Source organism: Hemiscyllium ocellatum, chromosome 9 (genome assembly GCF_020745735.1).
Source record: "Hemiscyllium ocellatum isolate sHemOce1 chromosome 9, sHemOce1.pat.X.cur, whole genome shotgun sequence".
Classification (NCBI taxonomy): Eukaryota; Metazoa; Chordata; class Chondrichthyes; order Orectolobiformes; family Hemiscylliidae; genus Hemiscyllium; species Hemiscyllium ocellatum.
This window is the reverse complement of record NC_083409.1, coordinates 54180267-54203997: the sequence shown is the minus strand read 5'-3', so window position 1 is coordinate 54203997 and position 23731 is coordinate 54180267. Positions and strand designations below refer to the sequence as shown.

The following is a 23731-nucleotide window of genomic DNA, read 5'->3' as shown; positions in this document are numbered from 1 at the left end:
TGAGTCGAGTTTATTTTATTCATTTGTTGTTGGTTATTGTTTATTTCAATAGTTAGTTAAGGTTTTTTTTAAATATATATTTTTCTATAATGATTTGTACATCCGGGTGGTTGGGTTTTTTTTATTTTTGTGTTCTTTATTTGTATCGTTTTGAATTGTATTGTTTTGTATTTGTCGTAATATTTTAAAAAATCTATTTTTCTATAAAAGTATATATTTTTTAAAGAAGTGATAAATAAAATCCATCCCATGGAAATGCCAGAAAACGGCCATCTTCATCAACACAGTATCTAACCACCTCTCCTTGATATTCAGTAACTTCCTTCAGTAATCCAGGAGTAAGTATTGGGCAAAAACTATTGAGCAAGGAAACCAAAATTAAATACAGTACCGGTCATTCTGCTATAACGTGTGTTTCATTAATGCAAATTCACTGTAATGCGATTGACGAATTGGAGGCACTGTTTCTGAAGCACAGACTTTTAAAACGTGTGTTGGCTGTAACACGATTACTTCGCCAACACTTTAAGGGCTGTTCCGAAAGCACAATTTTTCTGTAATGCGGGGTTACACAACCCGTATTCCAAAAGTGTGGCCTAACCAATCTCCTGTACAGCCGTAATATGACCTCCCAACTCTCAAAGTCAATGCACTGACCAATAAAGGCAAGCATACCAAATGCCTTCTTCACAAACTGTCTTCCTGAGACTCCATTTTCAAGGAACTATGAACCTGCACTCAAGTCTCTTTGCTCAGCAACACTCCCCAGGACCCTACCATTAAGTGTATTAGTCCACCCTGACTTGTCTATCAAAATGTAGAACCTCACATTTATCGAGATTCAACTCCATTTTTGTCCAACTGTGGAGAATTACAAAACAGGTATTGCTAGGAAAACTCAACAAGTCTGACAATATCTGTGGAGAGAAAGCAGAATTAGCATTTCTGATTTGATGACCCTTCTTCAGAACTGTGAACAGTTTATGGTCTGCATGTGATTACATAATATATAATTGAAATGACAGTGCTGTTCTGTTGTACAACAAGTAAATAGGATTATTAATCAGCACATAAAAAACTAGCAAGTCATAATTTAGTGCACAATTCAATATACAAATTTTGGCAGAGGAATAAATAATTTCGGAGGTTAATGAACTGTCATTCCTCGTTATTTTCAGTTCTTAACACAAACAAAGCATTCATTTATGCATAATCGTAAAGTAAAATTCAAGACATACTTCAACTTCAAGAGTTGCTATATGTTTTATTTTCTCATTTCTAAAACATATTTCCAGTTAACTGCATGTGGTTTTATCCCTAGTCCTTTAGAATTGATGCCTTCAGAAAAATGACATTGATATAAATGTACTATGGGTATAAGAGTCATTTGATTTCAAATTTCAATATCTGTAAGCAAGGAATAGCAGATAAACTCGTATTAAGAATGCTGTTATTTTGCTGAAAGTATATAGTGTGTACTATAATGTCAACTCAGATGTAACAATTAATCAACTCCTTTTTCTAGGCTCTAAAAAGAGATGTGCTAAACACTGTGTATATCCGCTGTGAAATGGTATTTGAGGATCAAATTCTGAACAAAAATGTTGGTATGTAACATCTATCTCATTGAAGTGAAAGAAAAAAACTACAGATGTTGGAGATCCAAGACATGAACAGAAACTGCTGGAGAAACTCAGCAGGTCTGGCAACATCTGTGGGAGCAAACAGTTAATGTTTTATGGCAAGTCACCAGATTTGAAACATTAATTCTGTTTTCTCTCCACAGATGCTACCAGATCTACTTAGTTTCTCCAGCAACTTCTGCTTTAGTTTCAAATATCCTGTTGACTTCTCCCTGTATTCTTTAATGAAGTATTATTAGCGTTAACCTCAATTTTTTAATGATATATGACCAGAATAATACTTAGGAAGATTAATATTTTGATGTTCAAACAGCTGAGATTTCACTCTTGCATTAATGTTTGCTTAACCCATTGAATGGCCTTGATGTTATGAGGAAATCATTTCTTTTAATGTACGACTTCCTGCTGTCTGCCTGAAACTTATGCTTGTCAGTTGTTTAATGATTGACTTGTTTCCATCCACTGGTGGATAGTGTAGATAAGATCTCCTTTTATTTAAATTACCTGCAAGATAACATGCTTAATAGATGAAAGATTGAAACTGAGTCAATCTTCAGATATAGATATTTATCATAAATCTAGGGCATACTGTCACAGTATTCCAGGGTACCACTGATGATTGATCAATGACCCTCAGTAATGAGTAAGCCTTGGGCAGTATATTAATGACATGTATCGTTTGCATCCATCTCTAAATGATGTTACAAACTAGTATCCCAAAAAAGAAGACTGACAGTGAAAAGTATGTCAACACTGAATTGTGCTATTCCAATGGACTAAATGTACATTTGGAAGTTGCAAAGTTGTTTCTCTGCTCTCTGAGTTCAAATAAGTGTTATGTATTTCTCCTGGGAGAGATTGCCTGCTTTAACTCAGACAAAAACAAAAGCTTTAACTATATGAAATTCTTCACACCAAGGAGAGGAAATGCTAGGAATTCTCAACAAGCCGGCAGTATCAGCAGAGAGAAACTAAACCAAAGTTTCAGGTTGATAATCTTCTGCAAGAGTGGTTCTGCTAAAGGATATCATAAATCTGAAATGTTAACATTGTTTCTCTCTCTGCAGACACCACCTGACTAGTTCACAATTTCGATATTCCTGTTTTTATATTGCATTTCCAACATCTGCATTGTTTTCCTTTTGAAGCTTTCAGTAGGTCATTTGTAACCATTATATATGGGGATAAGCATTAGGCTATCCTGAAATAAAAATCAGAATACTGTGGCACTGAAGGTGTAATTATATCAGGCCAATTAAAACAGGCCATCTGATGTAAGTAGGGGCAAGTTAGTAAAAAGATAATTACTTGAATCTGGCTGATTTGCATGATTGAAATTATAATTGTGATTTTCAAAAATGAATCCAATAACTGAAGAGATCAAAATTGCGGAGCTACTGGAAAAAAACCGATACGAGTGTGGGAGCATTTTAAAACAACTCTGGTACAGATACAGTTGGCTGAATCACCCCCTGAAGTGAAGTATGTTTCTAAATTGTGAGAAGTAATGGAAAAAAAATCCTGTATTTTCAATATGGTTTGATTGAAATTTAGAAGTAACTTGTAGCTGAAGTCCTGGTGGATAATAGTGAAAGATCAACAGTCTGTTCAGAGATTTTACAAGTTAAAGCACTGAGAAGGACTTTATTTGTAAAAGATGAAATGATTTATGTAATTCTATGCAAATTTTATAATTGAAAAGAAGTGTTTCGTTATGAAAAAAAAGTTAATATTGAAAAGGATTGAGAATCATGAAGAGCATGAGAATAGTCCACATTTAATTATTCATTGTGATCTTTGTCATTGATGGTTGTGCCTTGAGTTGCTAAGGCCTTAAGCACTGGAATTCCCTTCACTTTCCCTAAAACGTTTTGACTTCTCCATCTTTCCTTCTTTAAGAAACTCCTTAATATCTCCTTCTTTCACCAAATTCTTACCAACTGCCCTAATATCACCTTAATTTGCTTGACATCAGACTTTATTATGCAAGGCCTTTATCCAGCAACTTGGAGTGTTTTATTACATTTAAAAGGTGGCATGCACAGAAGTTATTGTTTTGCTGCCACTCAACTTTCTTGTAATGTTTGAGATCTCTGTCTATCGTAGTGGCTGTGTTTAACTTATACGATAATATCATTGTAAACGCTATCTCTGGTGACCCCATAATCCATGGCCTGATGAGATTTTCCGTGTTTTCACCAAATGCTGAAAATTTGCTCAAAGCTGCATTTCACAGTGTCTAGGTTTGTCAGTCCTTGTGGTGATTCTACTCCTTTGGACTGCACTGTAAGGCTTGTGTATGATGACTGGTTTGCTGTTTTACTTCGCTTCAAGTCTTGAGATAACTGTTTAACCTACAGTCCTGCAGCTGCTACTATCTACTCAAGTTCACACTGTCTTCAGTACACTATTGGCTTTCACCATTATCTTGCAATTATATTGGCCATGTTCAGAAATTCCTTTTTCTGGGTAAAAGCTTATTTCTGTGCAGCTTCTGGATATTGTTGTAATGTTGTGGTATGAGGTCATTTTCACTTTCCATTTCCAAATAAGGCCTCCAGGGTTAATCCTGGTTCAGCCATGTTGCATTTTCACAGAAACTATCTGACTGCTGCATCATCCTTTGCGTTTGTGCAGTTTAAATAATTTTCTTTTTAACCTGACTACTTTTTTGAATAAGAATAAATGAAAAATTAATCTTAAATGATTTATAAGATACTTGCCTATGAGGTTAACTCAAACTCTCTTACTCATTCTAATCCCAGCTGGAACTTCATGTGGATTTACAAGTTAAATCATGTCATGCCCAAATTGTCTGAGAACAGTCCCTTCTTTCGGCCTCTTGGCCAAAAGTTGACCAATAATTTACTCTCCGCCACCATTGATATTGGTCAGATATCCAGCTTAGAGTTATAAAGGATGGTTAGATCATCTGTATTCCAGGCAAATAATCCATAACCTTATTACCCCAATTGCTAAATCTAACTTTCCACTTCTTGTGTGCCTGCTTTCTACAGCAAATGAGGCAGGTCAGGTATATGTCTATTAGAATTTGAATTATTACCAAGACACGGGAGAAGATCTGGATCCTTGGGTATGTTTGTAAGTTTGAACCCCAGTCCACAAATTCTCCCATCAAGTAGAAGAATCCATCAGGTCAATACAATTAAGGCTGGAATTTGTTACTTAAGAGTGAAATATGTCCTGTATATCCTTTGTAGTAACTTAATCAATGATGACTAGACCATGCTGTTGATCCTTACTGGGTAGAAGAGGCCCTGTGAAGTTTATATGTATTTGTTTCTTCTGGCTAACCAATATTTCTATGCAACTTTGCTGTATTTCCTTCTTAGGCTCATAGTAACTCGAACTAGTTGTCACTGCCTCCTTAGCTACTATATCTCCCCAATTCACTGAAGTCTGCCACCATCTGGTGGGTTTGAACTTACATTACTGCTGCCTTTAATAGCAGCTTCCACTAAATCTTTGACTATACTCATCATTTTCATATTTTTACTCATTGTTTCATTCAGTTAATGCCTTCTAAATAATTGTGTGTAAACATGTGATAATCTACCAACATTTCTAATTATTTCAAAGTTCCATTATAACTGGTGCCTTGACTCTGAAACAATCCTCATAGATTGAGGGATAGCTAATGTAACCCCACTATTTTAAAGAAGAGATTGAAAGAAAGCAGGAATTATAAATCAGTTAGCCTGACATCAGTAAAAGGGGCAATGTTACAGTCTATTATAAATAAATTAATAGCAGAGCCGTGAGAGGATCAGTGACATAGCATCACAAGAAGGAAATCATATTTAACCAATTACTGGAATTTTTCAAGGGTGTAATAGTAGATTTGACAAGGAAGAACCAGTGGATATGGTTTACTTAGACTTTCAGAAGGCTTTTGATAAGGTCCCACAAAAGACATGAGCATGTAAGATTCGACTGCTAGGGATTGGGGGTAGACTACTAACCTGCGTGGAGAATTGGTTGGCACAAATAAATGTTTTTTTTCCTGAGTGTTAGGCAGTGACCATTGGGGTACCACAGGGGTCAGTGCTTGGACCCTATCTATTCAACACATACATTTAATTCTCTGGTTTAAATTTAATATCTCAAGTTTGCAGAGCTGGATGGGAGATTGAACCATGAGGAGAATGCAGAGATGCTTCACTGTGATTTGGACAAGTTGAGTGAGTGGACACATGCATGGCAGATGAAGTATAATGGGGATAATTGAGAGGTTATCCAGTTTAGGTACCAAGATAAGAAGGCAGGTCATTATCTGACTGATAGTTTGGAAAAGAGGGTGGTACAGCGAGACTCTGCTGAAATTAAGAACGCAGATGCAGTAGGTGGTGAAGAAATCAAGTGGTATGTTGGCCTTTATAATGAGGGAAGTCATGTATCTGAACGGAGATGACTTTCTGCAATTGTACAGGGCTTGTTGAGACCCGATTTGTAGTATTATGTGCTGTTCTCATTATTGGAGGAAAGATATTCTGGCAATCGAGTAAGTGTATCGAAGATCTACCAGTCTAATTCTTTGGATGACGGACTGATATATAAAGAAAAACTGGATCAGTTAGGTCTACATTCACTAGAGTTTGGAAGAATAAGGTGGGATCTCATCAAAATCTATAAAATTCTAACAGGATTCTGGGTAATCCAAGATGAAGGACAGGGAAAAGTTGTGGCTATAAGAGCTGTTCCTTTTTTGAGGTATTTTCAGTGTTGGAGTTGATTTCCTTGAATTCTAGGAGCAGTAATTACTGTTTTATAAGTTGTTTCATTGTTTTGGAACTTTGGGGGGAGAAAAAGGGTCAAAACAACAGCAGCTATATAAGGATCCTACTCATTGACTACAGTTCAGCCTTCAAAACTATTATCCCCTTGAGATGATTACTAAACTTAGTTATCTCTGTTGTTGTGGTTCTGTTCACCGAGCTGGGAATTTGTGTTGCAAATGTTTCGTCCCCTGTCTAGGTGACATCCTCAGTGCTTGGGAGCCTCATGTGAAGCGCTTCTGTGATGTTTCCTCCAACATTTATAATGGTTTGAATCTGCCGCTTCCGGTTGTCCATTCCAGCTGTCCGTTGTAGTGGTCGGTATATTGGGTCCAGGTCGATGTGCTTATTGATTGAATCTGTGGATGAGTGCCATGCCTCTAGGAATTCCCTGGCTGTTCTGTGTTTGGCTTGTCCGATAATAGTCGTGTTGTCCCAGTCGAACTCATGTTGCTTGTCATCTGCGTATGTGGCTACTAAGGATAGCTGGTCGTGTCGTTTCATGGCTAGTTGGTGTTCATGGATGCGGATCGTTAGCTGTCTTCCTGTTTGTCCTATGTAGTGTTTTGTGCAGTCCTTGCATGGGATTTTGTACGCTACATTGGTTTTGCTCATGCTGGGTATCGGGTCCTTCGTTCAGGTGAGTTGTTGTCTGAGAGTGGCTGTTGATTTGTGTGCTGTTAAGTCCTAGTGGTTGCAGTAGTCTGGCTGTCAGTTCGGAAATGCTCTTGATGTATGGTCGTGTGGCTAATCCTTTGGGTTGCGGCATGTCCTCATTCCGTTGATTGGGGACAATGTTTCATCCTCACTAACACTCAACACTGGAGCCCCCCAGGGATGCGTACTCAACACCTACTGTACTCACTATATACCCATGACTGTGTCGCCAAATACCAAATTTACAAGTTCGCTGGTGACACCACCATAGTCTATGAAATCTCAGATGCGACGGAATACATATGGGAAATGGAAGACCTGGAAAAATAGTGCACTGAGAACAATCTAGCTTTCAATGCCAGCAAAACTAAGGAACTCATTATTGACTTTCGGTGGGATGTTACTCATGCACCCCTACACATTAACAGCACAGAGGTGGAACGAGTGGAGAGTGTCAAGCTCTTGGGAGTGGTCATCCACAACAAGCTTTCTTGGACTCTTCATGTGGACACACTGGTTATAAAGGCCCAATGATGTTTATTACTCCTCAAGCAGCCAAGGAAATTTGGTGTGACAGCAAGTACCCATGCCAACGTTTATTGGTGCGCCATTGAGAGCATTCTGTCTGGATGTTTCACAACCTGGTATGGCAACTTTACCATTCAAGATTGAAGATAGTTACAGAGAGTGGTGAACTCAGCCTGGACAATCAAAGGACAACCTTCCAACTATAGAATCCATCCATCAGGCCTGCTGTTAAAGAAAGGCCACCAGCATTCTCAAAGATCCATACCACCCTGGCAATGCTTTTCTACAATCTCCATCATCAGAAGAAGCCTGAACACATACACCAGCCAGTTTTGAAACAGTTTCTACCCTACTGTTGTTAGAAACCGAATGGATTCACAAACCCTTAACATTTGCCTGTGCCTGTGTTTTTGTTTTTGCTGCTGTTTACCTATTATTTACTTATCTGTGCTACTTAACTCTGTGACTGCCTGTATTGTTGACAAGATGAAGTTTTTAACTGTGCCTTGGCACCCGTGACAATAAATTCAATTCAATTAACTTTGAAAAGGAAGAAGAGAAAGGGAACAAGTACCATGTGGGAAGTGAAATGAGTGAAACAGACGGAGAAGTAAACCAGCACGGCTGACTGCCTCTGCTGTTTGGTTTCAAGTACCTCTGGACTTTGGAATTAGTCTAAGAAAAATAAAAAACACAGTGAAATTTTACAGCTGACCTTGGAGAAACCTGTGCAGGGGAGCAGCTAGGTGGCAAGTTTTTAAAGTGTAATCTTATTGTTTTATTTTGTAAATCTGCAATAATGAGTAGAGTGATTTGTTTTTATTGAAATCTGTCTCTTGATTAAACTTTAAAAATAGACAACATAAGTGCTAAGTTTTCCTGGAGCAGTGTTTTTACAGCATTAGGATCATGGTATTTTCTGGGTCTGTAGATTGTTAAGGTGCAACAGTGGCCTTTTAGTAGAGTGATGTGCTTTTCCTGTTAGATAAGGGAGATGCAGGAGTGTTCCCATGTTACTGATGATTATATCTCCAGAAAGTGTGTTTGATTGAGAATCCTATCAGATTGCACGGATCAATTGGTTCAGCAGTTAGAGTAATGAGGAATTTACAGCGGTGTGATGGATGGCACTTTCAGGAAAGGAGAAAAACCACAACTACGGTCAGGTAGTTAGGTTACCTCCAGGAAAGGTAGGAGGGGTAGGCAGGAAATGCAGGAGTCTCCTGTGGCTATCCCCATTTTAAACAAGTATGCTGTTTTGGAAAATGTAGCAGGTGATGGACTCTCAGGGGAATGTAGTACTGACATCTAGGTTTCGGGTACTGAGACTGGCTCTAATGTAACGAGCATTCTGTCAGATCCAAGCAATCGATTGTGGTAGGGGACTCTCTAATCAGAGGCACTAACAGATGTTTCTGCTGCCAACAGTGAGACATCAGAATGGTGTGTTGCCTCCTTGGTGCCAAGATTAAGGATATCTTAGAGGGGTTGCAGAATATTCTGACAGGGGAGAGGGACCAGTAGGAAGTTGTTGTAAGCATGATGGAGCACTGTGCTCACCAGTCAAAGTCATAACCTTTCCTCTTTCTTTCCACCAAGTGTTCTCTGACCTATCTGTGTGTGGTCTGTTTTCAAATCTGCAAGGCATCTTTATCTTGTATACGTAAAGTTCCCTCACCTTTGCAGCCTCCCCGAATTTTCCCAGGCCTGTCCTGTTTTTTGTCCGAGTGCACTTAGTCCTGCCCGGAACTGACCCAACCCCAGCACCGCTTGACTAGCGCAGATTTTGTTTCTCATTCCCCTCACCCCAGCCCGGATTATCCAGCACAGATTTGGTGTGGTATCCGTGAACTTTCCTCTTGCCACACACAAATGCTGTTTCAGATTCTTTTACTACTCAACTGGATTGTTTCCAACCTTACTGCGCGAACTACAGATTGTATGTAAATCTATTCACCACTTTACAAAGCCTTTCTGAGTGTCCTGCTCATGACACCAGTTGGTGCGGTAGATTATTTTATGAAATAATTTGAGGAACAGTAATCAAGGTCAACAATCATTTGTTGAGCCACCATTGGGAGACTCCACCACAGACAAGATTCTGAGGTAGCACTTAAAGGAAACTCTAAGTGAATTCATCAGATATTTATACATTGTAGGTCACATAGACAGTAAATCGCTTGAATTCTGAACAATCTTTGAGACAAAAACTTTTTTCCACATGTTCCAAAAAGTAGCAAGGTCTTATCTCTTGTCTCATCTCATCTTACCTCGTCTCACCACTCTACCTTCTCTGAGGTTGTGTTTGTTCAAGCTGATTGGTTGTTTCTGCAGATACAAAGAATACAATCAGTTTATCTCCCTGCCATTCTCTCTGTACCCATCTCCTACACCCCTCACCATTCCCCTCCCTCAATATATCTACATCTGTTTGTGATTTTGTTATATGGAAAAGAGAAATTTGAATGCTGGCTGGGCAAGTATTGTTCAGCACCCATTAAAATTATATGATTTGCTTTATCAGTTAACTATTGTATGCTGTAAAAGTGCAACATAATTGTCTCATCTAAAAATTAATTTCATGTTCTGTGTTTTATCAGGTGGTGATTCTGGACTCCTCAAAGCTCCACACAGGGTATTTGCCTCAGTGTTGCCATCCGGTGTTGCTTTTTGCGATTATGGTTTTTCAGATGAGGGAAGTAAAGAGCTGGAAGAACGTTATAAGGAATTGTTGGATTATGAACTACACCCAGCACAGTTGGATAGGGCAGAAGAAATCATGTTAGGTGAGTCATTTATCTTTTTGTCCCATGCAAATATATAACAAACCGTTCCTTCAAAATTGGAGATTTGTTATGTACTAACAATATATTTGTTTTCATTTGCATTGTTGGATGTGTTTGTATTAAAAGGTCTTCCTGCATTAGAACTTCACTTCAGCCTAGTTTTTTTAAGTTGGTTGAATAGTTTAATTATCAATAGTGGAGTCTTGCTATAATATTTGCTTGACCATTAGAAAATTAAAGTTTGTAGACATAGTTGCCTGTTATAACTCTTGACATTTATAAAAAAATCTGCTAATAAGAGCTGTACTGATTGGTTGGTATTCACCTTTCCTTGGATCAGTTAGGAAATTGCAACTGTGTCTTTTTGTGTCACGATTAATATTGAAAAACTGTTGCAGATATCTTATCCTTGATCAATTTCTCCAGGTTAGCAGAGCTAAGGTAAGAAAATTTCAGGTGAAAACCTGGGAGAAATTGCCATGGATTTTTATAGTGATAGCTCAGTCAGGTTTGAACACTCAGCAACACTACAATAACACTAACAGGTATGAAGCAATTCTGTTGTATTCCAAATGGTCCACTGACTCCTTGTGTATATTATTCAAGACCATAGTTTCAGGCAAGTGCAGCTTGTTAAACTGGGAGGAAATTGCTATTACAAGTGATAGTGATGTTGATGAACAGTATTTTTGATTTAATATTTGCTTGGTATTACAGAACTTAAAAAATATTTTTAAAAGAGGACAAGAAGTAAAAGTTTTTCATCTTGCATCATCAAAACTAAGATATAAGAAACAGAAATGAAAAAATGGACAGCAGTTTGTACAGCATGAAAGGAGGGTGCTCATTTGTTTGACCATCATTGAAATAAGATGCAGTAGGAATGGTTAATTGGCAATCTTAGTTCTTAGACCAGGTTAAATGGACTGATTGGCCAGTAAGTTTAGCACTCTTTATCTTTGATGGTGCCCTTTGGCAGTACCCTCTGTGAATGTATTCCTTGCCCTCCCTTCATACCTGCTCATAGGATCTCTCCTTCCCCCTCTCCAACCCACCCCTTTCCTTAAGACTGGCAAACACGTCCTGCCTAATATCTTCAAATTGCCTCACTCCAGGATCTATTGGGCTTCCTTCAATCCCAACATTGCCCACTATTGAGCTCTTGTGCAGTGGAGAACTGTGAAGATTCTAGCTGATCAGATCAGCTAGCAGCTCCTCCAAGTGACAGAAGTTATGGCTCAAAGACAGATTTATCAATTCGGTGTGACTTTCTTTCCACATGGTGTTTGGGGTTGGGAGGAGTCTGATCTCCTGCAATTTTCTGTTTGTGATTATTTTCTCTGGATGGAATTATATGATCTGTATGAAACGTATAAGTTATTCTATGTCTTGGTGATTCTCATTATTGAGTCTTAGCTTTCTATTTGCTGGAGTATCTTCATATATAGATTAGGGATTGCCAAGTTGTGATTGTTCTAAGGTCACTAAAAGGACACAACTCAGAAAATACCTACAATTCTAGTTCATGGCTCCAAAATGTCGAGTGGCTTTTCAGCTTCAAGAGCCCATTAACTATTCGTGAGAGAAAATATAGGATCAGTTTGCATAGATATAAAAAATCTCTATATAACAGTATATAGTCACTTGTGGGAGTAGTTTGTATGACCCCTAACAATAGTTACAGGGCAGAGCACTCAAGAATAGATAGATAGGATATGTACAAAATATGCCACGTTAGTTATGAGTGACTTCAATCTACAAGTTGACTATGCATATCAGATTGGAAAATGTTGTTGAGACAATATTTTTAAAGCAATACATTCTAGAGCTAATCATGGGGCAAGCTATTCTAAATCTAATAATAAACAGCTGGGATTAACCAACTGTCTCATGGTAAACAAACTTCTAGGTGACAGCAATTATAACATGATAAAAATTTACGTACAGCTTGAAGGGGAGAAATGCATGTCTCAGATTTGTGTGTACGCCAAAGTCAGCTAAAGTAACCTGTGACACTAGATTAGATTAAACAGTGGAATAGTAGCAATGGCAGATCTTTGAGTAGATATTTACTAACTTCAAGGAAACATTTAATCCAGTGAGAAAGAAATTTTCTTTTGAGAAGGATGCATCATCTGTGACTTAAAGAGCAAGGTAACAATTGTATCTGATTGAAAGAAACACCATAAATCTGCAAACAATAATGTCAAAAGATCGCTAAGATTTTGAGAACCAGCAAAAAAAAGAGGGAGGAAAAGACTAGCTAGTAATATGAAAACAGATGGTAAGAGTTTCTTCAAGTATTTAATCAGGAAGTTGCCCAAATGCCATTAACCCCAAGAAGCCTCATGGCATCAGCTCAGACAGGAATATGACAATCTCTGCTGCTTACTGGTGCCACTCCTGCCTCAGCTGATGAAGCAGGACTCTTCCATGTTGACTATCAATTGGACACGATGAGATAAATGAGCAGAAGTAGGCCATTTGGCCCTTTGAGTCAGCTGTACCATTCAGTGTGATCATAGCTGATCTAATAATCTTCAGTTTATTGGCTTACCCTTGTAATCCTTCCCTTATCGATTAAGAACCTGTCAGTGTATTAAGAATGTTCAACAATCATCTGTGGTGAAGAATTCCACAGATTCAGTACTCTCTGAGAATGCAAAAATCCTCCTCATCTCTGTTTAACTGGGCAACCTCTTAATCAGAGCTTATGCCCTCTGATCCCAGACTGTCCCAAAAAAGGCAATAATCTCTCAGCACCTACCTTATCTAGAAACCCTAAGAATCCTATATATTTCAGTCTGATGTCTACTCATTCTTCTAACCTCCAATGACTACAGGGCCGATCAGCTCAAATCTCTTTTCATACGAAAATCAGTCCCTATCGGAATCAATCTAATTAACGTTGTCTGGCTGTCTTGTCTGTTTGCTTAGAGTTTACAACAAGATCTCCTTCAATCTCTTTCAGGTCTGGCAGCTAGACACGCTATCGTTCTGCCATTCCTACGTTCCAGTCGGTTAATCTGAACTATCAACATGTTTTCTTTCTTCTCCCCCTCCCACCACGCAACCCCACCCACCCACCCAATAGCATGCATGCTGCCCCATTCCCACTTCTCTTCAGCTCTTATGAGGTATCATCTAGACTTGAAATATTAGCTTGCTGTGTCTCCTTGGATGCTGCCTGATCTACTGTGATCTCCAACATTTGTTGTTTTCACTCATATTTCTTATGGCCTTATCAGTAAGGGACTGAAAAAGGTTATGGGGAAAGGGCAAGAAAATGCTTGTGAGGAATGTCAGATCAGCCATGATTCTATTGAAGAGCCTAGTCCTGTTCATATTTTTAATGGTCCCGTGGTCTTTTCCAGTGTTGACTACAATATACAAGAATATGCTGGGGGTCACTTAGATCAGTTGGCTGGTTTATGCTGCAGACTGACACTGACAGCAAGTGTTCAATTCTCACACCAGCTGAGATTACCATGAATGACTCTTCTCCTCAGCCCCTCCTATTGCATGGTGACCCTGAGGTTAAACCATTACCAGATCTCTCTCTGATCAGAGTGTAAACCTATAGTCTAGTAAGACTAGAGTGACTTTACCTTGTATTACCTTACAAGAATATTTATAATGGCAATAAAGATTCTCCCCACTTCAAGCTATTAAAGTAGGATCTTGAAGTTAAATTTCAATAAGGACAAGTCTTTCTATTAATCTTTTACAAATGTTCAACAATCTCCAAACCGATATGTTCTATTGTTTCTAGAAACTTTAATCAGAACTTCCAAGTTCAGCAAGGGTGTAAAATGCAATGTTACATGTCTCATTATGGGGAGACAATTTAGGCAGTGAATCCAAGATACCTTCATTAAAGTTGAAAGTTCCATGTTGTATATTTAATTAATATTCATTTTAATTTGTAGCTGTATGTGAATACAAAATATGCTTATATTTACTATTCACTCAACTTTTTTTCATTTTGTTTTGTGCTTGGATGCAACAACTGCAGAAGAGTTGGGGACCGAAGGACTCCAAGGTAAAATTTAACAGAATCAACAAATGGGAATTATGAGTCTTTCATTAGTCAATGTGAAGAGTGAGAAATATTATACATATAAAATAAGATTTCTAGGCAGTGGTGACAGTTTTCAGATGATAAAAATTAAGATGTCATACTGAAGGTACAAAATGTAGTGTCCTGAAACAGTGCAAGTTACTTTCATGTAATTTGATAACTGTGTCCTCAAATATAATTTTAAAATCTACACTTAACATGGTTGTATACCTTTACATGGTATAGTATGGCTATTTTCATTCAGTGTGAAACAGTCTATTATAAGTTGCAGATTTTGGAAATTTTACTTAAATTATTTTACGGTGATCAATATTGTCAGAGATTAAGGATAGTGGAGTTTTTAAAGTTTGGTTTGATGTTTATAACTTGGATATAAATTTCATTCATGCCTTTAAATCTGAGTTAATTCTGTTCAGAAATGAACCATATCACTCAGGTTTTACAACTTTACTCCATTTGGAACAGACCCTTTTTCAATATTGCAGGTAGTTACAGATGGTCTTTACTGGCATTCCTTAGGTTAATGTCCTCAGCCCACTATCTTCAGCTTCCTTGCCATTGATCTTCCCTCCATCATAAGATCAGCAATGAACGTTTTGCACAATGTTCACCAATTGTGATCTCTCAGATACTGAACCGATTTCTGTCCAAATGCAGCAATCCCTGGACAACATTTAGGCTTGGCCTAATACTAGCAGGAAACATTTGCACCACACAGTGTCAGGTAGGGACTATCTCCAGCAGAAGAGAATAAAATGATTTCTTCTTGACATTAAGTAGCATTCCCCATTGTTGAACCACCTACTATCAAATCCTGGGAGTTATCATTGACCAGATATTGACCTGGACCAACCACATAAATACTGTGGCTTCAAGAACAGATCAAGGCCTGCGAATTATGCAGAGAATAACTCAACTGCCCAGTGCCTGCCCACCATCTGCAAGGCACAAGTCAGAAGTTGATGGAATACCCGCCATTTGTCTCGATGGGTGTAACTCCACCACCATCCATGCCAAAGTAGCTAGCCTGCTTTACTGGCTCTTCATCCACCACCTTCAACACTGCTCCAGAATGGCAGCAGTGTGTACCATCTTCAAGATGCACTTCAGCAACTCACCAAGGCTCCTTTGGCAGCACCTTCCAAATACGAAGTCTCTATTACGAGAAAGACAAAGACATCAGAGAGTGGGCGGCACGGTGGCACAGTGGTTAGCACTGCTGCCTCACAGCGCCTGAAGACCCGGGTTCATTTCCCGCCTCAGGCGACTGACTGTGTGGAGTTTGCACGTTCTCCCCGTGTCTGCGTGGGTTTCCTCCGGGTGCTCCGGTTTCCTCCCACAGTCCAAAGATGTGCGGGTCAGGTGAATTGGCCATGCTAAATTGCCCGTAGTGTTAGGTAAGGGGTAATGTAGGGGTATGGGTGGGTTGCGCTTCGGCGGGTCGGTGTGGACTTGTTGGGCCGAAGGGCCTGTTTCCACACTGTAAGTCTAATCTAATCTAATCTGCAAATGCACCTCCATCCTGACTTGGGACTGTATTGCCTGTGCTTCCTAATACTGCGTAAAAATCCTAAACTCCCTCTATTTAGCACTGCCAATGTATTTACATGACATGATCCTCAGTAGTTCAAACGGCAGTTAGGGGTGGACAATATGTTCTAACCCAGCCAGCTGCATCTGCTTCCCACAAATGAATAATAAGAATAATTCACAGATTGAGACCATAGACATCAAATTCAACTTCACTAGTGTGAAAGCAATCCACACTAATGCATCCCCTTGTCCCTTTCTCATAATTTAAAAATGATTATCCATTTTCTTAAAAGTCATGGAACCAAAATGGCACAGAAATAATCCGTACAGTTACTTAAGTCTGTTGGTTCAGTGTAGAGCATTCCAGTCAGTCCCACAGTCTATCCTCATGGTACTGTTTATTTCTCTCGTGTGCACATTAACTTTTCCTTTGAAATTGCTGATGCCTCCAGTTCCACCATCTGGGTAACAGATTCTAAGTCATTACAACTCACTACTTCATAATTTTTCCTCACATCCCTCCCAGCTTCTATTCCCCCATACTTTAACTGTATGAATCCTAGATTTTATGCTATCAAATAATAGGAACAGTTTTTCATGATTTACCTCAGCTAAGCATGTCATAATCTCATAATGCTCAATCAAACCTTCACTTCAATTTCTTATACTGTAAGGAAGACAGTTCCACCTCTAACTGGCTCAGAGGTAGGGTTAATCCCAGTGTACCACTAGATTATTTATGACCTACTGTAATTGATTGTATCATGTGGATTATCAGCCATAACTCTATTTAATATCAAATGCATTTTGAAATTCCTCTCCTTTATGTAGCATTAATGGATAGTGTGTAACTCAAGTCACCCCAATATTAGTACTCTAGATTTCGTGCATATCTCTAATTTACTGCTGATATATTCCTCAATCTATCAGTATTTGCAGGCTTACTGGATACCCCTGTTGTGTGGTTATTATTATTTTGCTTCTCAGCTCTAACCAATGCTGTCTTATCCTGATGGACATTCTCTCTTTCAAACATGCGAGTCTTCCCTAATCAGTCCTATTACCTTGAACCCTATACCCTTTTATTCTATTCAATCTTTTCTGAACACTTATAAACTCATATAGTAAGTGTCCAGCCTTAAACATTTTAAGTCTACATTTCCATTATTGCCATATGGCTATTTGTACTTGTAGTTCACTAATCATACCATGCTTTGTATGTTTGCACATTGCACATCTGCGTTTGTAATCTTCACAGTCAGCTCCTATTTCAAATGGCATTGCTTCCTTCCCTAATGTTAGCAAACACTTTAAGCATTTTATTTCTCTTTTCTTCTTCTTACAATAAAAAAGATCAGGCATGCAATTTCTGTCACTATCCCATATCAATATGTAATTATTTAGGAGTTTTTCTGGAGAGAGGTTGCATTGACTGCCAGCATCAATAATTTTGATGGTCCTGAGTCTCTTAAGAATAATAATTCTTATCGAAGCAGACAAGAATGAAATTATGTCACCTTTAAACAAGATCTTTCATAGTTTCATGCACTCCGCCTCAAAGTACTGGAAAACCTGTTTAGCCACTGAGGCAGTATTTTCTGGAGGAGCATTTGGAAGCCTTACAAATATTGTAGTTTTGCATTTTAATTTTCAACATTCACCTTTCGCATGTTCTTTAATATAACAAAGGTCGTTCTCCTGAATCAACCTTAAACTATAGGATTACCATTCCAAGGAAGGTGTGTTTCTTTTCCTGATCACTTTCACTCTTAATAGCTCTGTTATCTCTCTAGTGACTCTGTGGAACATATTACTAAACAGCATGTGAGACAACTTAGTCATTTGCTACTGCAGTTGCCTCCTTTATCTTAGAAGCTTTATGGTCTTCTAGATTGGACCTCATTCCCAAAGGCTCACTATTTTTAAACTTTTCAATTAGCATCATCTCTCTACAGTCTTCAAAATCTGGTTCAGTCTTCATTGACCTATATCAACTATGAAACAAAATGCTCTTAGTCCTTCGGCTTACAACTTTCTCTGCAGCTTTAAGATTCCTCCTTGGACCAAATACAGTGTTGAACTTGTTTTGTTCATTAGAGTGACTCACTTTTTCTGTTAGAGTTTTATGCTTTAAAGAATATCCTGTGGATTCAATACTCCCCTGGTATTCATGGGTGATAGTAAAGTACAGTTAAGAGATTTGATACTTGGTTGTATTGGGAATAAAGTTGTTTTGACTAATCAGAGTTCTGTTTTCAATGTTTAAAGATAAAGATCTGTCAAAGAGAGCAGGAGGTCAATACGGCTCAGAAGGGTTTAAGTACAAGGGTAAGTTACAAATAACTGCTGTTGTTAACACAAGTTTTTGCTGGAGCATTTGCCATATTTAAGTTTATCTTCCAGTCTTCTAAAAATACCATTTCACAAGGCATTCAAACAAAATCATCAAAGGTGGGCTTAAAAATCAGAGAGATTCTATCTTCCCTGAGCTAAAGTATTGTGTGCAATTTCACTTTTTGAAGTATTAGCCTTACAGAAGGACAGAACTACCATATATACTGGAGTAAAAGTCAATTTCATGTAAAGGTCGACCCCCTATTTTTGGCCAAAAGGTCTGGAACTTTCCATATATCTAGGTCAAGGTTGACCCTAGTTCTTCAACGTTTGTGAGTCAAGGTGTTATCCTCTACATAAATGTTATGATGAGAAATGTGTTTTGATTTCCAGTTCACACCAGTTTGGTGCAAAAGTTTCAGATGATTAAGGTCAGAATCAGGTGACAGCCTCCTTTTGTGTGCAGCTCAGCTGAGATCATTTCCCCTATAGCACTTGTGAAATACAGTTATATTACTGTAACTCATGTTTTTCTTCTTTATTTGTTCAGAGATCATTTGGGCTTCTGCTAATGTTAAGGTATTTTGGTCTGTAGCATGAATTTAAGCCCCTCAAAAGTAGTAACCATGTGATAGTTTACCCTATAAATTTAACCTTAAAGATGGTCTAAAAGCTTTGACTTTTACACGAGCATATACAGAGCATGTTCGTCCTGATGTTCTAAGTTGAATCTGTTCAGTAACAGGACTTGGTGGTGTCATGATTTAGAAGGCTCAAGAAGCTTTCTATGTCAAGGATCTGATTGCTTGTTTCTTTTAATCACCTAGCCCAAAAGAAAGGCCTACAGTCATATCCCCTCATGACCAAATATGGTTAAAACAATTTACATTAACATGCTAACCGTCTTTGTTTCAAATTAGAGTGAACGAATGTGTGAATTATGGCCCAAGCTTAACTTGTGTCTGTTATTATGTGTACTTTTGCTTGATTTTGCATGCAGACAATGACATCTGTCCTGATCATTGCCTGTATGCAAGAAATGGATGCCTGATACCAGGTGTGGTGGATACTATTTAAAGGCAGTTGGTACTTCTTAATAGGAGATACACAATGGCTGCAAGCCATGTAAAAAGTGTCTATAACATGAAATTGCTGAAGCTAGTCAAGAGTGGCAGTAATATTCTCAGGTGCTGTGCTGGAGAATTTACTGCAACAGAAGGAAAATTCTATATGAGCTGTTAATGGGTGGAGTGGACGGATAGCGTGACAGGAAATCTCCCAACATCTGATGCCAGGTGGTAAGCAGACAAAAGGCTTGCATTTATATAGTGCTTTTCACAACTAACAAATAATGCAATGTATTTGACAACCAATTAAATACCTTTTGAAGTGTATGTACTGTTGCAATGTAGGAAATACAATATGCGCACAAAATCTCAAACAGTATGCAATAATGATTTGGAGATGACATTGTTGGACTGGGGTGTACAAAGTTAAAAATCACACAACGCCAGGTTATAGTCCAACAGGTTTAATTGGAAGCACACTAGCTTTCGGAGCAACGCTCCTTCATCAGGTGATAGTGGAGGGCTCAATCCTAACGCCCAGAATTTATAGAAAAAGTTTACAGTGTGATGTAACTGAAATTGTACATTAAAAAATGGATTGTCTGTTAAGCTTTTCATCTGTTAGAATACAGTGATAGTGAAACTAACAGATGAAAGGCTTAACAGACAATCCATTTTTCAATGTACAATTTCAGTTACATCACACTGTAAATTTTTGCTATAAATTCTGGGCGTTATGGTTGAGCCCTCCACTATCACCTGATGAAGGACCGTCGTTCCGAAAGCTAGTGTGCTTCCAATTAAACCTGTTGGACTATAACCTGGCGTTGTGTGATTTTTAACAGTATGCAATAATGGCGTGAGCATCTGTTTTTGTAATGCCAGTTGAGTAATAATTATCAGTCAGTACAATGGGGATAATTCCTCTAATCATCTTTTGAAATAGTGCTTTTCGATCTTTTACATCCAGCTATGCAGGCAGATGGGACCTTGGTTTAACATCTCATCTGAAAAACAGCATTTCTAATAGTATAACACTTTCTCAGTACTGTCCTGTGGTGTCTTCTTTGAATTTTATGATCAAGTACTGAGTGAGATTTAGTCATTTGCAAAAGTTTAGCTTCATGGACATAGGAAGTTGTGTTGGAAGAAGAATCATAATGTGACTAGAATTGTCTAGGTAAGAACAGTCTTCTGACAAGAGCCTCATTAGATGCTTAATTCATGCTATTCTCATTACCTGCAATCTGCAAGAAGCATTACAACATATTTCATTTAGTATTGTTCACATCAATTTGCACAATTACACATTTCACAGCTACAACTCATATGCAGATACAGTGGCAGTTATTGAATGATAATATCACCCAAGGTTGTTCCAAGACTCTTATCTTCAGGTTTCTTTTTGCAAAAGAAATAAGTGACTTCTACTAGGCAGCAATCTGCCATCACAGAAGGAGCAATGCGAATATATAACCTTCTCCCCTGTTTGGAACATTCTTCTGGCAAGAATGAGATGAGACAGAATGGAAGCAATGGTCCTTGCAATACTGGGGGTATACTAAGTTGGGTTTTATACTTAAACCTCCTCTTCAATTCTCCAAAGTCATACCCAGCCTTCATGACAAGATGCAAACGTTTCAATCTATACCCCTCTGCCTTTTTGCTTTCTTCACCATTCTACCTAAATCTCAATAACCTTTTCATTTCAGCTTCCTAGATTGTGAAAAAGTCTTGCAGTTAATGCATAGTAATGAGTGATAATGAACATGCACAACCCCTTGATTTCACTCTCACTGGCCTGATCTCAGCTGCGGACATTTGTACAATATATAGGCTATGATAGAGGAAGAATCTGCATGTAGCTTACCAGATATAAGCAGGATCAATTCAACCTGGCTAGTTATTGTTCCATCCATCTAATCTTGAATATCAGAAATATGATGGAAGGTGTTATTGATAGTAACCTTTGATTGCACTTACAAAGAAATATGTTGCTGTATGGTTTGGGCTTCTTGGCTGCTGATTCAATTTGGCTTTGCCAAAACAAGGATTTAAAAAAATCTGAACTTCAGATGTGAGGTGAGAGTGTAGTTGTTGACATCATCAAAGCAGCATTTGATCGATGAAGTTACATCCAGTACAAAGGAAGTTGATTGTGGTTGTTGGTGACCAATCATCTCTGCCCAAGATATTGCTGCATGAATTCATCAGGATAGTTTCCTAAACAAGCTATCTTTGGTGATTCATTAATTTCGTTCACTCCGTCATAAGGCCAAAAGTGAACATTGCACAATGTTCAGTTTCAGATGCAGTTTATCAAATTTTGAAGCAGTCTGTCATCACATGCAGCAAGAAGTGGACAGCATTGAGCTTGCATTGATTTAAAAAAAACAGAAAATATTTGCTATACAGGCAAACAGACCAGGCAAGAACCCTCTCTGATGAGAGAAAGTCTAAACATTTCTCCTTGATTTTCAATAGTATTACTATTGTTATTTCGCCAACTATCAACACTCAAGGTTATCATTGATCAAAACCCGAACTGGACTATCCATATAAATATTGTAATTATAAATCAAAGGCTGGAAATTCTGTGGTAGTAACTCATCACCTAACTTGCCAAAGCCTTTCTATCATTTACAAGTCAGGAATGAGATATAAAATGCCACAGATGGCTATTGGGTGCAGCTCCAATCACTTTTGAAGCTCAGCACCACTCACTTGACTGGTACCTTACCCACCACTGATGCACAGTGGCAGCAGTGTATGTTCACGTGCAAGATCTGCTGCCAAGGATCTTTTGACAGCATCTTCCAAACTCATGACCTTTAATGCCTAGGACAAGGTGAGTAGATGCACAGAAACACCACCACTTATAAATTCCCCTTCACATCACACACAATTCTCATTTGAAACTGCATCGCTGTAACCTCACTATCATCAGATAAAAATCCTGTAATTCCTTAACAGGACTGTGAGTGTACCTACACCATGTATAGTACAGAGACTTAAGAAGACAGCTTTCAGCCACTTTTTCGAGTGCAGTTAGGCATAGGAAACAAATAGTGGCAAAACCAGTAATGCCCACATCATATGAAAGAATAAGAATATAATGACAGAGATGGGAAGGGATAGCAATTGGGATCAACTCACCAGAGGGTATTTTCTGGTATTTGTTTCTTCTGCAGAGGACATGGGGTATGAACTTCAATAGTTCAAGTTTCTGAAGTAGACTAATGGACTTAGACCAAAAAAAATGATACCCTCGGAGACATTGTCTAAAGCACATAGACCGTGTTGAATAACATAGATGAGTCTACCTCCAAATTTGTGCACAGTGTGCAGCCTATCTTCCTGAATGGAATATTTGCTCACCTTAATAAGTAGCACAGTGTAACTCACCCTTCAGTGCGATATAAGGAAGAGAAGCTTATTGCTACTACAGTTAACACGCTGTCGGTGTCCTCGCTATTACCACTCAGCTTAGCTGCTCAGACTGCTGCAGCCCAGGCCCTGTATTACTGCAGCAAGACATCGCTACTCTTATACCCAATCCTCGAGTAAAAAGTGAGGTCTGCAGATGCTGGAGATCAGAGCTGAAAATGTGTTGCTGGTTAAAGCGCAGCAAGTCAGGCAGCATCCAAGGAGCAGGAAACTCGACGTTTCGGGCACAAGCCCTTCCTGATGAAGGGCTTGTGCCCGAAACGTCGAGTTTCCTGCTCCTTGGATGCTGCCTGACCTGCTGCACTTTAACCAGCAACACATTTTCAGCTTATACCCAATCCTCCTTGTTATGAAGGCCAGCATGCCATTAGCTTTCCTCACCGCCTGCTACACCTGCATGCCAACCTTCCGTGACTGTTCCACCATGACACCCAGGTCACGTTGCACGTCACCTTTTCTTAAGCTGCCATAATTCAGATAATAGCCTTCTGTTTTTGCCACCAACATGTATACCTTCACATTCATCCACATTGCATTTGCCAAGTATTTGACCATTCAGCCAGCCTGTCCAAGTCACACTACAGCCTCTTAGCATGCCCCCTCACAGCACAGACTGACACACAGCTTAGTGTCATCTGCACATTTGGAGATATCACATTCATTTCCTTCATCCAAATCATTAACATAGTGAACAGCTGGGGTCCTGGCATTGAACCCTGTAATACCTCACTCACCACAGCCTGCCACTCTGAAAAAGCATTTGGTTATTCCAAGTCTTTGCTTCTGTCTGCCACCCAGTTCGCTATCCATGTTAATACATTATCTCCGACACCATAAACTTTAATTTTGCTGACTAATC

The 23731-nt window shown here is 38.7% G+C and overlaps 1 protein-coding gene across 1 annotated transcript in view; it reads left to right on the top strand.

Annotated features, from left to right (window-relative positions):
* odr4 (odr-4 GPCR localization factor homolog) overlaps positions 1-23731 on the top strand; it is a 117869-nt gene that overhangs the window by 76039 nt on the left and 18099 nt on the right. The window contains exons 12-15 of the mRNA XM_060829755.1: positions 1526-1607; positions 10225-10410; positions 14426-14452; positions 18293-18352. Coding sequence (XP_060685738.1) covers positions 1526-1607; positions 10225-10410; positions 14426-14452; positions 18293-18352 — 355 coding nt within the window. The remainder of the gene's footprint in view (positions 1-1525; positions 1608-10224; positions 10411-14425; positions 14453-18292; positions 18353-23731) is intronic.